Source organism: Pseudorca crassidens, chromosome 20 (assembly GCF_039906515.1).
Source record: "Pseudorca crassidens isolate mPseCra1 chromosome 20, mPseCra1.hap1, whole genome shotgun sequence".
Classification (NCBI taxonomy): Eukaryota; Metazoa; Chordata; class Mammalia; order Artiodactyla; family Delphinidae; genus Pseudorca; species Pseudorca crassidens.
In genome coordinates this window covers 7,759,778-7,773,312 of record NC_090315.1, presented here as the reverse complement: position 1 = coordinate 7,773,312, position 13,535 = coordinate 7,759,778, and the positions used below count along the sequence as shown (strand labels likewise).

The following is a 13,535-nucleotide window of genomic DNA, read 5'->3' as shown; positions in this document are numbered from 1 at the left end:
GGAAGAGCTGAAGGGGGCCTGGAAGGGCCTGCGAGGGGCCTGGAGAGTGTGTGTGTGTGTGTGTGTGTGTGTGTGTGTGTGTTGCGGGGTGCTCGGGGAGAGAGGCCCAGGGAGGGGGATGAGAAAAAGAAGGGTAGAGACAAGGGGGCCGGAAAGGCTTTAGTGCTGAGAGAAGGTTAGGGGAGAAGGGCGGAGGGGGCGGCTTGGGGGCGGGGGAGGAGTCCCAGGGATGGGGGATTAGCGGCTGGGGGAGGGTCGTCACAGCGGGCTGGGGCCTCCTGGTCGGGCCGCGGAGAAAAGGGGCGGCGCGCTCCGTTACCTGTAGATATACCAGACGCTGCGCCGCCGGGGCCCCAGGGCCGGCCAGCTGGAGGAGAGCGCGGGGGGCGGCTGCGGCAGGGAGCCCCCACCGGGGCGGCCCCCGAGACCCCCGGCGCCGTCGCCCGCAGACAAAGCCATCGCCGCCGCGGCCCCGGCCCCGGGCCCGGTCCCGGTGCCGGCCGCCCCCGCCGCCGCCGCCGCCGCCGCGTCCCCGTCCCCGCTCGGCCGAACCCCCGTGTCCGGGCCCCCAGGCCCCGCCTCATGCTGACCCGCGCCGAGAGGGGGGAGGGGGAGGGGGCGCGCACCCTCCCGCGGGAGGGAGGGCAGGGCCGGGGGCTCACATGCCGGGGGGCGCGGGGGCGCGGGGCGCGGGGTCGGGCCGCGGCGGGAGCGAGAGGACCGCGGACGGCGCCGGCTTCAGCACCGCGGACAGCTCCGGAGGCGGGCGGCGGGCGCGAGGCTTAACCCCTTGCCGTCCTGCGCCGGGCGGTGGAGGGGGCCGGGCAGGGGGGAGGGGAACGTGGGGGCCCCCTTGGCGGGAGAAGGGGGAGGGGCGAGGCGCGGGGGGGAGGAGAAGGGGGAGGCACTTCCGGTCTGGCCCTCCCCCTTAACCCTCCCCCCTCCAGAGCCCTCCCGCGCAGGTGCAGAGCGAGGGAGAGGGGGGAGAGGGACGCACAACATCACACAAGATGCCTCGCAACCGCGTGCAGGGACGCGCGGACCAAGCCCCACTTCCCAAGCAGGGACAACACGGTGAGGGGGACTCCAGGAGGGGACACACAGCCCCCCACCGCAGACAGACACACAGTGCACCCCAACACAGTCTGGAAGGGCCGGAAAGGGAAGGCCAGGACGTTCAGACTGGGCGCCAGAGCAGTGAGAGACACCCCTCCCCCAAAGAAGTCCAGGCGGAGGGACATCCACAGTCCACGGCTCACACGAGAGCCGCAGACCCCCAGGGAGAGGACAGAGGGCAGCACAGGCTAGGAGGACTGTACAGCTCCAGCTGGGACGCGGGGTCACAACACAGGCCAGGGCACCCCAGACAGGGGGCCGGAGAGCAGGGGGGGAGGCAGGAGGAGAAGCTCAGACACGCCGCAAACACAGCAGCACATGCCAGCGGGCACGAGAGTGGAGGAGAGGGAAGAAAATGCACTTGACGAGACAGAGCTAGAGAGAGGAGAAGGAAGTAGCTGAGGGCAAGAGGGACCGCCCCCATCCAGCTGTAGAGCAAGCGACCCCCAAACCGAAGCCAAGAGGAGACCCAGAGAGACACTGACAGAGACAAGAAGCAGAGGCTGATGGGAGACTCCGGGTGGGGTGGGGACCTCGATACTCACCCAGTGCCCAGAGCCGGAGACGTGCCAGGCGAACACGCACAATGGTCAAGCGCCTCGGACACTTGGGGCGCAGGGTGGGACCCCAGTCCCGCCCTCTCTTCTCATATTGTCATTTCTCCCTCCCCCACAACATCCATCCCCACTGGCCAGAACACAGACACATAGGTTTGGACACATTTAATGGAAGGATGCTATGAACAAGGAGACCCTTCCCTGGATTAGGGGGAGGGGTGGGGGAGGGGAGGATTCATCTTTCAGATGCCCAGTTACGACCATCCCTCCCCCACAGCCTTGCCCTTCTGGAAGCTCAAGCCCTGGAGTCCTCCCCTCTTCTGCCCTCCCCTCCCCCAACACCCCAGGTCCTGAATTCCAGATCAGACAGGTGCAAATGCATGCACACGACTTTATCTGTTAATGCGCACACACAGTGACATGCATGAAGAGGGACAGGCATGTGCAGAGAGCCCCCTGTCCACATGTGGTAAGCAGGACATTGCTGGAAACACTGGCCCTCATTCTCAGACACACAGATTCAGGGAGATGTGCAGAGCCAGCCGCACGATTAGCCACAATCGTGCCCCCGTAAATGACAGCCACAAACGCGCCCATCTATACAGAGCAGGACAGACCCTCTCGCTGTCACGGGCATATGTGCAAGGCTAGACATCTAGGGGCCTCCAGCCACACATGCACACAGACACGTGTCATGCACACCTACAGAGACACACGGGCAAGAACACACTTGGGGAATCCGTACAAGGATGCTCGTCTGTGTAAGACGTTCACTCACAGGGAAACTTCAGCTCCGGTAGTGCACACACACATCCACACAACCCCCAGGCACCCCTTCCTTCCCGTTCCTAACCCCACCCCCCCTTCCCCTCCCCTCTCACCTCCCTGGGCCAATCCCATCCATTAAGCTTCAGAAGCAAGTCAGCCAGCAGCCAGGGAGGGGAAAGGTGTCAGTGTGCCTTCTCCCCGCCCCCACCCCGCCTGGCCCAGCTCTGCCCGCTCCCCTCCCTACGCCAGCACAGGATGCAGACACTTCTGCTGCACAGGACTGCACAGAGATGTGGCACATAAAGGAGACCAGAGCCTCCAGCCAGCCATACACACGAGCTCCCTAGCCCCCCAGGCGTCCCCACCTCGCCCCGATCCATTTCATTGGTCTCTGGCTACACCAGAGCTGGGCAGTCTCGGTGGCTGCCAGGGACGGTTTGGGATTGGGCTATGTAGTCTGAAGCTAAGTCTGCCTTCCCCCACCCCTGGATCAAACTTCAGAGGGAACAGATGAGAAAGGGGGCTTCGAGGCGGTGGAACTATTTAAAAGGTGGAGTGTAAGGGAGTGGGGGTTGGGGGGGCGCCCGAGGGTGTAAGGACATTTACCTTGGGGCATCAAAGCTGTCGTAGGAGCCCACGGTATAATGCCGGAATAGTCTCTTTGCCTTGTCACTTCGGCTTTCTGCAGGGGGACAAAGGATGACCTTGGACCTGCACTCTGGAAACCATGGGCCCACCCCCTGGGGTCCTGGCCCAAGCCTTCCCATCTACCTCCCAGCACCCCACCCCCATCAGGAGGGGGAAGGGAAGGAACATGAGAACCTAGAGTAAATCGGGGACAATTGGGGGTTCCTCGTTACCTTGCTTTGCCTCTTGGGAGCGGTTGGCCACCTCTTCCAGGCAGTCAGAGGGGAACCAGCCGATGCGACCTTTGACCTGGCCTTCCCAGAAGCCTCCTTCCCCGATGCTAAGCACTAGATGGGGAGCAGGGACACAGAAACATTTCTCATTTCTGTGCTGCCCACACCCCCACCCGCTCCCAACACTTGATGCACAGCATTTCCAGAACTCTCAGCACCTAGCACAGAACCTGGCCCAAGGGCATCCTTAATAAATGTCCAAGGAAGGGGGAGATGCAAATCATGTCGCTTCTGCATACTAGCTTCCTGGACCCAGTGGGGACATCAAAATGGCACTGGGGAAAGGGCTGTGTCCCATGACGTCATCCTTGGAGGCTAGGGACACATCCACAACTGGTTCTCATCTCCCCTGGTGACCAGTCACAACTCAGTTATTCCAAAATTTCCCTAAACCCTCCTCGGCTCCTAGGTCAAGTTCTACACCCCCAATCACTGCCCCTGCCGCCTCCTGCAGCCTCCTTGCCACTTAATCTTCTGTCATCTGTTCCCAGACCCCTCCTTCCATTTCTCTTTGCTTCCCCTGGCTCTAGAAGGGACAGTAGAGTCACCTCTTTCCTTCTGTTCACCGCTCGTTACTGGAGGCCACTTCCTGCCACCCTCACCCCTTAACCATCAAGCACACGTTGACCGACAGCAAAGATGGGCAGCAGGGGCAGCTAATGTTTATCCAGCTCTCACTCGGGGCCAGGAGCCTAAGTGTGGGGGGGAACACTTTCATTCACCCCATTTTACTGGTGGAGAAACTGAGGCTCAGAGAGCTGAGGTCAACTGCTCAAGGTTCTGCAGCGTGCAGTCGACAGAGCCTGGATTTGAACACGGCGCTGTTTCCAGAGCGGATATTTTTAGTCATTCATGTTTTGCTACCTCTCTGTTCCAGCACTTCGCTGCTGCTGTTTCTATGATGATGAGGGCGACAGCAACAAGCCCGAAGTCATCCGTCTCTCCAGCATCTTTCACAGCTCTGTTCCCACTCGGCCCCTCACATCCTTTGCTCACTTCATCCTTACACCTACCTGCTAGGTAACAACTGATTTCCCACTTCAAAGATGAACTTGAAGCTAGAGCATAACGACCTCTTGCCCAGGGATGGCTCAAGCCACGCTAGGATTGGGGTTGGGGCCATCTGACGCTTTTCCCTGCACAAAACACCTCCTCTGAGAGGGTCTGGGGAAACCACATGGAGGAGATGCTCAAGGTCATGGAAGGGACCAGGAGATGTGTGTCAAGGCGTCTGGGTTCTGGGCTAGCTCTGCCACGTCTGGCTGGGTGGTCTTGGAATCAATCATTTGTTCACTGAACAAATACGTATTTAGTGCCAGTCAGCTAGGAACTGGGTGGGGCTGTTGGACACACTAAATGTGGTTCCTGCCCTCACGGAGCTTCCAGACTGGCAGTCATTAGAGGTATAACTCTCCAAGTGACCCCATGATTGGAAATTGAGGTCGACGCTTGAGGGACAAAGGAAAGGGTATTTGGAGAAAGGCCAGATGGGAGTATATAAATCCGACGGCAAAGGGGGACCACGAAGGTGTCTCAGAGGATGTGACATATAGGCTGAGACCTGAAGGATGCTAGGAGTGGAGGAGGCAATGAGAGGAAGGAAAGGTTTTCCAGGCAGAAGTAACAGCATGTGCAAAGGGTTCGTTGTGGAAAAGGACTTGGGGGACTTCCCTCGTGGCGCAGTGGTTGAGAGTCCGCCTGCCAATGCAGAGGACACGGTTTCGAGCCCTGGTCTGGGAAGATCCCACATGCCTCGGAGCAGCTAAGCCCGTGCACCACAACTACTGAGCCTGCACTCTAGAACCCGCGAGCCGCAACTACTGAGCCTGCACGCCACAACTACTGAAGCCCGCACACCTAGAGCTCGTGCTCCGCAACAAGAGAGGCCACCGCAGTGAGAAGCCCGCGCACCTCAGCGAAGAGTGTCCCCTGCTCGCTGCAACTAGAGAAAGCCTGTGTGTAGCAACAAAGACCCAACACAGCCAAAAATAAATAATAAATAAAATAAATAAACTGAAAAAAAAAAAAAGGACTTGGGGCATCTGAGGAATGGAGAGGAGGATGTGGTCCCTGGAACCCTGTGGGTGAAAGAAAGAGTAGGAAGAGGTGAGGTTGGTGGGCGGGCAGAGGAGGGGTTCGCAGGCCAGGCTAAGGCGCTAGGCTTTGGTCCTGAGAGCAGAGGGAACCTGCTACCTTGTCGGGCTGCGGCAAAGCTCAGTGACATTGTGGATGTGGCTGTGCTTTGAGGCAATTAAGCATCTTTTAATGAATGGAAAGGATATGAGAACAGGGAAGTGTGTAGAATTGCTGGGCTTGACATTCAGAAAGACACATGGAAGATACAGCCCATGGCCCTCTGCCTGTGCAAAGGTCCCTCACACTTGGCCTCAGCTTCCCTTTCTTCTTTTGCATCCTTCAAAGCACAGACCTGACCCCACCCCCAGACCCACCCACCCACACACAAATACACACACCCATACACTCGCTCCCCAGGCTGGGTGCCTCCAGAGGCACTGCCCCTGCCCCCCCACAGTTAACTCGGGCATTTGGTCATTCATCCATTCATCCCTTCACTCAGCAGGTGTGCACTGAGGCTTCCTGTGTGCCGGGTCACAAAACTGGGCCCTGGTGACCCCACCCCTGGTGACATGTGACCTTGTCTTCGGGAACTCAGGCGATAGGGAGACAGACTACGAAAGAGATGCAGTTACACAACCTGCCTGATACTCTGATCCCCGCACATGCTTCAGGGCCCACTTAAAACTCTGTCTCCTTTGGGAGGACACCCCCCTCCCCCAGCTTCCTCGGTGCCCAGGGTCTCTCTCTTCTAAGTGCCCGTAGTGGGGGTCGCTTATGGTAATGACAGCTGGCGCTCGTTATGTGAGAATCACTGTTCTAAGGGCTTTACAAGAACTGACTCTAATCCTCCCATTGTACAGACAAGGAAACTGAGGCCCAGAGAAGTCACTCACCTGAGGTCGCCCCGCTAAGAAGTGGTGGAGCTGGGATTTGAACCCGATCAGTCTGGCTCTCAACCACTACGCTACTTGTCTCCTCTGCAAGCCTAGAATCGGGCAAAGAATTGCTTCCCCATCTCGAATTAACTACTGCAGGGCACTTCCTGTCTCCAAAGCACCACTCTGTCCAAGAACATGCGTCCACGGCCCTGTGAGGGGCGAAGTCTGCACGTGGGGGATACCGGCATGGTTTTACAGATGAAGACAGGAAAACCGAAGAGAGGCAAACGCCCATGACAGCAGCCGCTATTTAGGGAGCCCTCAGCACGGACCGGGCTGCGCACACTGGCCGTCTCATCAGAGCACGGGGAGCTAGGCACCACCCCGTGTCTCAGGTGAGAACTCCTGGCAGAGGCAGGAGGCAGAGTCGAGGCGGCGTGACCTCTCTCTCCAAACACGATAGCGGGAAAGACCCTGGGCTCAGCTTGGGGACCTCAGGCAAGTCATGTCACCCACGCGAGGCTCTGCTCCTTCAACTGTACGATGGGCTCCTGACAGCTGCCTGGAAGGGCGATCGTGAGCGAGATGGGACCTCGCAGGGGAAGCGCTCCGGCCCTGCCCGCCGGCGTCAGCTTCCCACAAATGCTCATCACCCCTTTCCTGCCTGGACACCGCCTCCTGATGGCCTCATCCCAGCTACGCTCTATGCTCCTCCGAGGCGGAAGGGGCATCTAGGTGTCTCTGAGGTCTCCGGCGTTCACTGGACATTCTAGGTGCTGGAGACCTGTTTGTCAGTGACCCTTCCTGAAGGCTTAGTTCGCCTGCCTGCCCCGTGTCCACAGCCCCGCCGGGCGCTGCCCCTTTACCTTTGATCTTCTCGCCCTTGCTTAGGGAGATCTCCCCCTCGGCTTGGGCCTGGTAGGACTTCACAGCCATGAAGGAACGTCCGGGGACCGCTGAGTAGAGCTTCCGGCGTCTCCCGCGGCTGCCCAGGGAGCCCCCGGGGCCCCCGGAGCCCCCGGTGCCCCCAGCTGGCCCTTCCCGGGGTGTCCCGCTGGAGCTGCATACACAGAGGGTGTGAGAGGCAGGGGAGAGTGGAGGGAGGGGGCACCTCTGGGAGAACAGGGGTCCTTGGGTCGGGGCAGGTGGAGCATCCGAGCGGGAGGGGGTCTGAGTGCCTCTTCCAGCTCTGGCGGCCCCAGGGAAGGAGGGCACCTGGGGGGTCCAGCCCGGCTCCAGCCCTCCTTCCTGCCTCCTGGCTTCCGGCTCTGTCCCCTCCCACGGTCCTGCATGCCCTGCCTGGTGCAGCTTCCTGAAGCTGAGCTCTGACTGTGTCATCCCTGGCTCACGAGCCTTCAGCGACTCCCGGCTTCCTCCTGGGTTGAGTCCAACTCCTCTGCCTGCCATCCCTGACCCGCCATGATCTCCCTCCCGCCCACGTCCTCAGGACAGGCTGGCCAGCCACAGCACCCCCTTCCCGTCCTCCTCTAGCCAGCCTGGCCTCTTTACCCCAGGACGCCCCCTGCCCACCCTCCCCACCTCTGGTCTCATCTCCAAGCTTGGAAACCCCTCCCTGACCCCCTCGCCCAGCCCCTCTCTGTTTGGCTTCCTCTCACCTTGCCCCGTCTTTCTGTCTGTCCAACATGTCTTTTGGGCACCTCCCGCCCAGGCCCATGGAGCAGGTGCTCAGCTAAACGCTGGTGCGCTTGGACTTGGGTGCAAGACTGGGGCTCACGGTGCCCTCACTGCCTCAAGGGTTAGGAGAGGGGTCTGGTAGTCTGGGGCTGGGACCAGTGAGGTGGGTGGGTGGGGGACCAGCCATGTGTGGGACAGGAGGGAGGCAGCTGGGATGGCCCGGGGTGGGGCGCGGAGCTGTGGCTCTGACGAGGGCATCTGGCTGGGATGGGGTCTGTGGGAGCAGGGCTGAGCCCTCCCCTACCTGGGCCGTCCACGGGGCTGCCTCTTGGCCTCCTCGGGGTGCCTCCCTCGGGATGGGGAGCGGGCCCGGGCGCCCCGGGGGCTGCTGGCACTGCGGAGGGTCCCACTGCTGAGCTTGGTGCTGGGGGCCGAGGGCTGCGGCTGGCCCTGGGGCCCTGAGGTAGGGCCGGGGGCCCCGGTGGACGAGGTCCCCGGGGCGGCGAACACCATCCAGTCAGGCAGGGCCATGCTGGTATCGCTGTTGGCCCGCAGCAGCGCGGGGGGCACCGTCAGCCCCACGCCGGGGGGTCCCCGTCGCCGGGCTGCGTACTTGGGGGACTCCTGGAAGGGCACTGAGGGGGCATGGCGGCAGGAGGGCAGAGGGAGGCAGAGGCAGGTGGGGAGGGCATGCGGGTGAGAGACGGTGGGGGGGGAGCGTGAGGGGAGAAAGACAGAGATAAGAAAGAGTGGGCTGCCTGGAACCCCACCCCTGCCGCTGCTCAGGTGTATTTGATCCCATCCCGGCCCCCACATCAGGTTCACTGACTCCCCAATCCCACCACGCACCCCCAGGCCCACAGCTTCTCCCCTTAGCTCACTCACCCACGTCCTGTTCTCGATGGTTTCGGATCAGCTCCCCAAGTTCAAAGTTCCCAGCAATCACTGCCACCTGGCGGGAGGGGGTACAGGGAGCCCAGGGAGGAGAGAGAAAGAGACAGAGAGAGAGAGGAAACAGGAAACACTGTGAGATCTCTGGCCAGCTGTCCCCCCAAACCTTCACCCCAGTAACTTCGTCCTTCCTCCTCTCGCTGACCAAGTGCCTCCCTCCCAGCACCCCAAAGTCTTCCACCTTCCCTACCCCGGCTGTGTTCTTCATGCCCCCTCCCAACCAGCCCCGACAGCCCCAGACCTGGAAGGGGGTCTGGCCGCTGTTATTCTTCACATCCTTGTCGGCTCCTCGGTAGAGGAGTATCCTAGCACACGTCTCCTGATGGTCAGGGGCACAGGGTGAAAGGGAAAAAAAAAACACAGTTAAGGTCACCATGAGTGGACACAGACATTGTGCTAAGAACTTCCAGAACCATCTGATGGAAACCCGTCCCGCCCCGGACAGCAGCCGCTTGCCCTTTAAATGCGGCCGGTCCAAACTGAGAGGTGCCCGTGCATACGAAATACACACCGGACCTCACGGACTTGGCATGAAAAACGTAATTTAAACATCTCTAACATGTTTTTTCCATTTTTTAAAAAGTCCTTATTGAATTTGTTACAATATTGCTTCTGTTTTATGTTTTGGTTCCTTGGTCACAAGGCATGTGGGATCTTAGCTCCCAGACCAGGGATCGAACCCACACCCCCTGCATTGGAAGGTGAAGTCTCAACCACTGGACCGCCAGGGACGTCCCTCTAAAAAATTTTATGCTGATTACACATTGAAAGGATAATAGTTTGGATACACTGGGTTAAATAAAATATGCACTAAAATTAACGTCACCTGTTTTTTTCCTTTTATTTATTTATTTATTTTTTTTGCGGTACGCGGGCCTCTCACTCCTTTTTTTAAAAGTGGCTCCTGAGACATTTAAAATTACACGTGTGACTCAGGTTATAGCCTATTGGACAGCGCTAACCTAAACGCTGTCCAGGGGTTTTATTATTATTATTATTTTATTGAAGTATAGTTGATTTACTATGTTGTGTTAATTACTGCTGTACAGAAAAGTGATTCAGTTCAGTTACACACACACACACATATCCTTTTTTAAAATTATTCTTTTCCATTATAGTTTATCATAGGAGATTGACTATAGTTCTCTGTGCTATACAGTAAGACCTTGTCGTTTATCCATTTTATATATAGCAGTTTGCATCTGCTAACCCCAGCCTCCCAATCAGGGGTTCTCATCTTCAGCACTAGTGGTATTTAGGGCCCAGACAAGTCTCTGTAGCGGGGGTGGTGGTGGTGTGTGTCATCCTGCGCATCGTAGGGCTTTGAGCAGCATCCCTGGGCTCTACCACTAGATGCCAGTAGCACTCCCCTCCCCAGTCGTGACAACCAAGGATGTCTGCGGACATTGCCAGATGTCCCCTAGGAGGCAGAAGCATCCAGTCTGAGAGCCACCAATTCAAACCTCCTGGAGGGCTGACTATGTTGCCTGTCTGGTGCTCAGCACTTTCAAGGAGGTAGCCACCGAAGGGCCCAGCAATTCCAAGAGATGGAAATTATTGTCCCCATTTTACAGATGAGGAAACTAAGGCTTCAAAAGGAGCTCAAGGTCATGTGGCAGGTGACGACCAGCACTCGGATTTGAACCCAGCCTTTTCTGAGTCTCAAGCCTTTGCTCTAATCACACACTCTGCTAGACGCAGAAGGAAGGGGGCAGTGGGGCCAGGGTCGGGCAGTGGGGGAAGGGATGTCAATCACAACATGTCACTCTCTCTCACGCTGTGGGTCAGACCCAATGTCTTTGCCCTGGCCTAGGAGGCCCCTGCTGATCTGCCTGCCCTGCCCCTCCACGCCCCCCAGCCTCACCAACTTCATCTTCTACCACTTTTCCCTGCTCCCCATGCTCCAGCCACACTGGCCTCCTTCCTCTGACAAGCACGCTCCTGCCCCAGGGCCTTTGCACCTGCTGCTTCGTCTGCTTGGAATTCTCTGCCCCTAGATCTCTGTACAGCTCACTTTCTCCCTTTCCCACTTGATTCATGTTTTTGCTCAGATGCCGCTTCTTCAGAAAAGGTCCCTCTGACTATCCTGTTGAAAATAGCCCCTTGTCCGGTTCCCGGCTTTATTTTAATTTACATGATACCTGCTATGTGCCGGGCATTCTTCTAAGCCAGAATTAACTCATCTTCTCATAACACTGCCGCCCTGAAACTATATTTCTATGTTATTCGTCTCTAGCATCTCTCCCCCACTACAATGTCCGCCACCACCTGGCACAGTGCTTGGCCCGTAAGAGCCGTTCGATAAACACTTGCTGGATGAGGGGATGTCCTCTCCCTTCATCTTGGCCTGGCCAGATGCAACCTGGCCCCCAGCTCAGCTCCACTCCAGATCCCCAAGATGCTGATTTAACCAGAATTCACAAAACACCTGCTTGGTCTCACCCTCTTCACCTGACAAACCCATCAAGCATGCTTGTACGGGTCCATCCTACAGGACAGGCTCAGAGAGGGCAAATCCATGGCCAAGGTCACACAGCCAGTCAGTGGGGCAGCTAGGACTCAAACCAAGCCTTCTCATCTTAGTGCTCATCTATCTCCTGTGAAAGCACAACTCCGATTGCCCAAGTCCAGCGGCCCTCCGATTGGACAGCAAAGTTAGCCTGGTTCGTTTTCTGGATGTGTTTGTGAGTGCGAGTGTGCGTGTCCATGTGTGCACATGCTGTCTCCCCAGCTAGACTGTAAATTAGTGCCATGTGTGTGTTTGCATATCTGCCAGCCCCCACTGCCACCTTGCCTAGCACAGGCCCAGAGCATCTCTTTCAGCTTAACCAGCAGTTCACTACACTCCTAGAACCTCACATTTCCTGGTGCGCTAGCACTTATCTCACTGTATTGCAACTACTTGTTTACACATCTGCCTCTTCACCAGACTGCGAACTCCCCCCACCTTCCCGAGGACGGGCGCCGTGCGGTGTCTGATGCATCTCACAAGCGGGCACACAGTAGGCGCTCAAGCAATGTGCCTGGAAAGGATGAGGATGGAGGATGTGGCATTGAGTCATTCAAAATTCAATTCGTTCAAGTCATTCATTCATTCACGGAGTCATTCACTCTATCTCGAAGCAAATACCTGTTGAATGTTCTGAGTTGGGTGCTGTGCGTGGTCTTGGGGGAAATCAAGGCATCGGATCCCTCATTCATTCAATCATTCATTCACTCACTCATTCATTCAACAAAGAGACATCTAAGCCTACTATATGCCGGGGCCTTGGGACAGCGATTGATCAGACTTAGGCCCTACCCCCTGAAGAGCTCACAGCCTGGACATGGGCCTGATCTTCACCACCAGAGGCTAGACGGGCATGCCAGGAGGCCAGAGGGGCAGAGAGTGAGGAAATCTTTCAGACCCAGCTCTGGGCCTTGGGAAGCTTAAAGTCTGGGAGGGAAGACAAGGGGAGAGAAAGTCGGAAAAGAACTTGCGTTTGTCAAGCATCTATTTGCTAAGCACCAAGCCGAGAGCAAGCAAAACATTCACACCCTTGATCCTCTGCAAGGTAGGTGTTACGGACCCATTTCACAGATGAGAAAGGAGAAGCACAAGGCGGGGAAGTGGCTGGCTCATCTGACCCGCTTAGAGTATGTTCCCTCTGTATAACTACATACCTGCTACATTTCCCCTGTTCCGATTACTGGTATGGTTTCTGTCTCCTGACCTGATCCTGACTGATAACGGCAATGATCATGATAATAATAATTATTATTTTTATAGCTGCCTTCTAGGGGTGAGCACTTAATACACATGACCTTTCATCCCCTTCAATCAGCTGACGTTATTCCCATTTCTGAGAGCGGGACGGAACCTCAGAGAGGGGGCGGGACTTGTTTCGGGCATCCTGGCCTGCACACAGGCTATTGAGTCAGAAAATCCGGACACGAGGCCCGTGTCACTGGCGGGGGGTGGGGGCGGGGAAGTGACGGCAATCTGACAAACTCTGAGTTCTCCCTCTGCGGGGCGCAGAGCAGACGGCTTGCTGCCACAAGGCAGCACGTGGCTACCTGCCACGTCCTGGCACTGCAAGTTCTGATGAGGCAGAAGGGACTGGGGCTGTTCTGGAAGACTTCCTGGAGGAGGGGGAAGAGGCTGATGGATCAGCCACGCATGCCAGGCCCTGGCCTCCGAAGTCCCTGCAGCAACCGTCTAAGGGCAGGAGCCTTGGGAAGCAGGTGGGGAGACTGAGACACCAGACGGGAGGCTGACCTGCCCAGGATCGCCTGGTGCACAGGTGGCAAAGTGACCGGGGTGAGCAGGCTAAGAGCCTCGGCTCTTGCCAACCCAGCTGGCCACTACATCACAGCTGGAGTGGGTACGCGAGACCCCCCCACCCCCCGCCAGTTCTCTACTGTTCACCTCCACTCACAACTCCTGAACTGCGGACTGTCCACCCAGCCCTGAATTGCTACCACTTGCGACACACTCTTGTCCCCTTCAGGGGTTGTGGTTTGGCCTTTCCCCTGTCCCCTGCAGTGGGTGATGCTCCCCTGGCAGCTGGAGACCCATTAGAAATAGGACCCTCAGGGATTAACACATACACGCTACTATATGTAAAACAGCTCATCAACAAGGACCTACG

General features: G+C 57.7%; 1 protein-coding gene across 8 annotated transcripts in view; it reads right to left on the bottom strand.

The window, feature by feature from the left end:
* Positions 1-13,535, bottom strand: part of SHANK1 (SH3 and multiple ankyrin repeat domains 1) — a 48,740-nt gene that overhangs the window by 24,815 nt on the left and 10,390 nt on the right. For 7 of the 8 annotated variants that reach the window (XR_010939030.1, XR_010939031.1, XM_067718928.1 and 4 more), the window contains 7 exons: positions 9,146-9,223; positions 8,839-8,905; positions 8,258-8,588; positions 7,185-7,378; positions 3,302-3,415; positions 3,048-3,123; positions 2,555-2,581 (listed from right to left, as the gene is read on the bottom strand). Coding sequence is in view for 6 of the 8 variants with exons in the window: in XM_067718928.1 (XP_067575029.1) it covers positions 2,555-2,581; positions 3,048-3,123; positions 3,302-3,415; positions 7,185-7,378; positions 8,258-8,588; positions 8,839-8,905; positions 9,146-9,223 (887 nt within the window). In the remaining 2 variants the exon portion in view is untranslated. The remainder of the gene's footprint in view (positions 1-2,554; positions 2,582-3,047; positions 3,124-3,301; positions 3,416-7,184; positions 7,379-8,257; positions 8,589-8,838; positions 8,906-9,145; positions 9,224-13,535) is intronic. The other variant, XM_067718930.1, reaches the window with a different exon arrangement.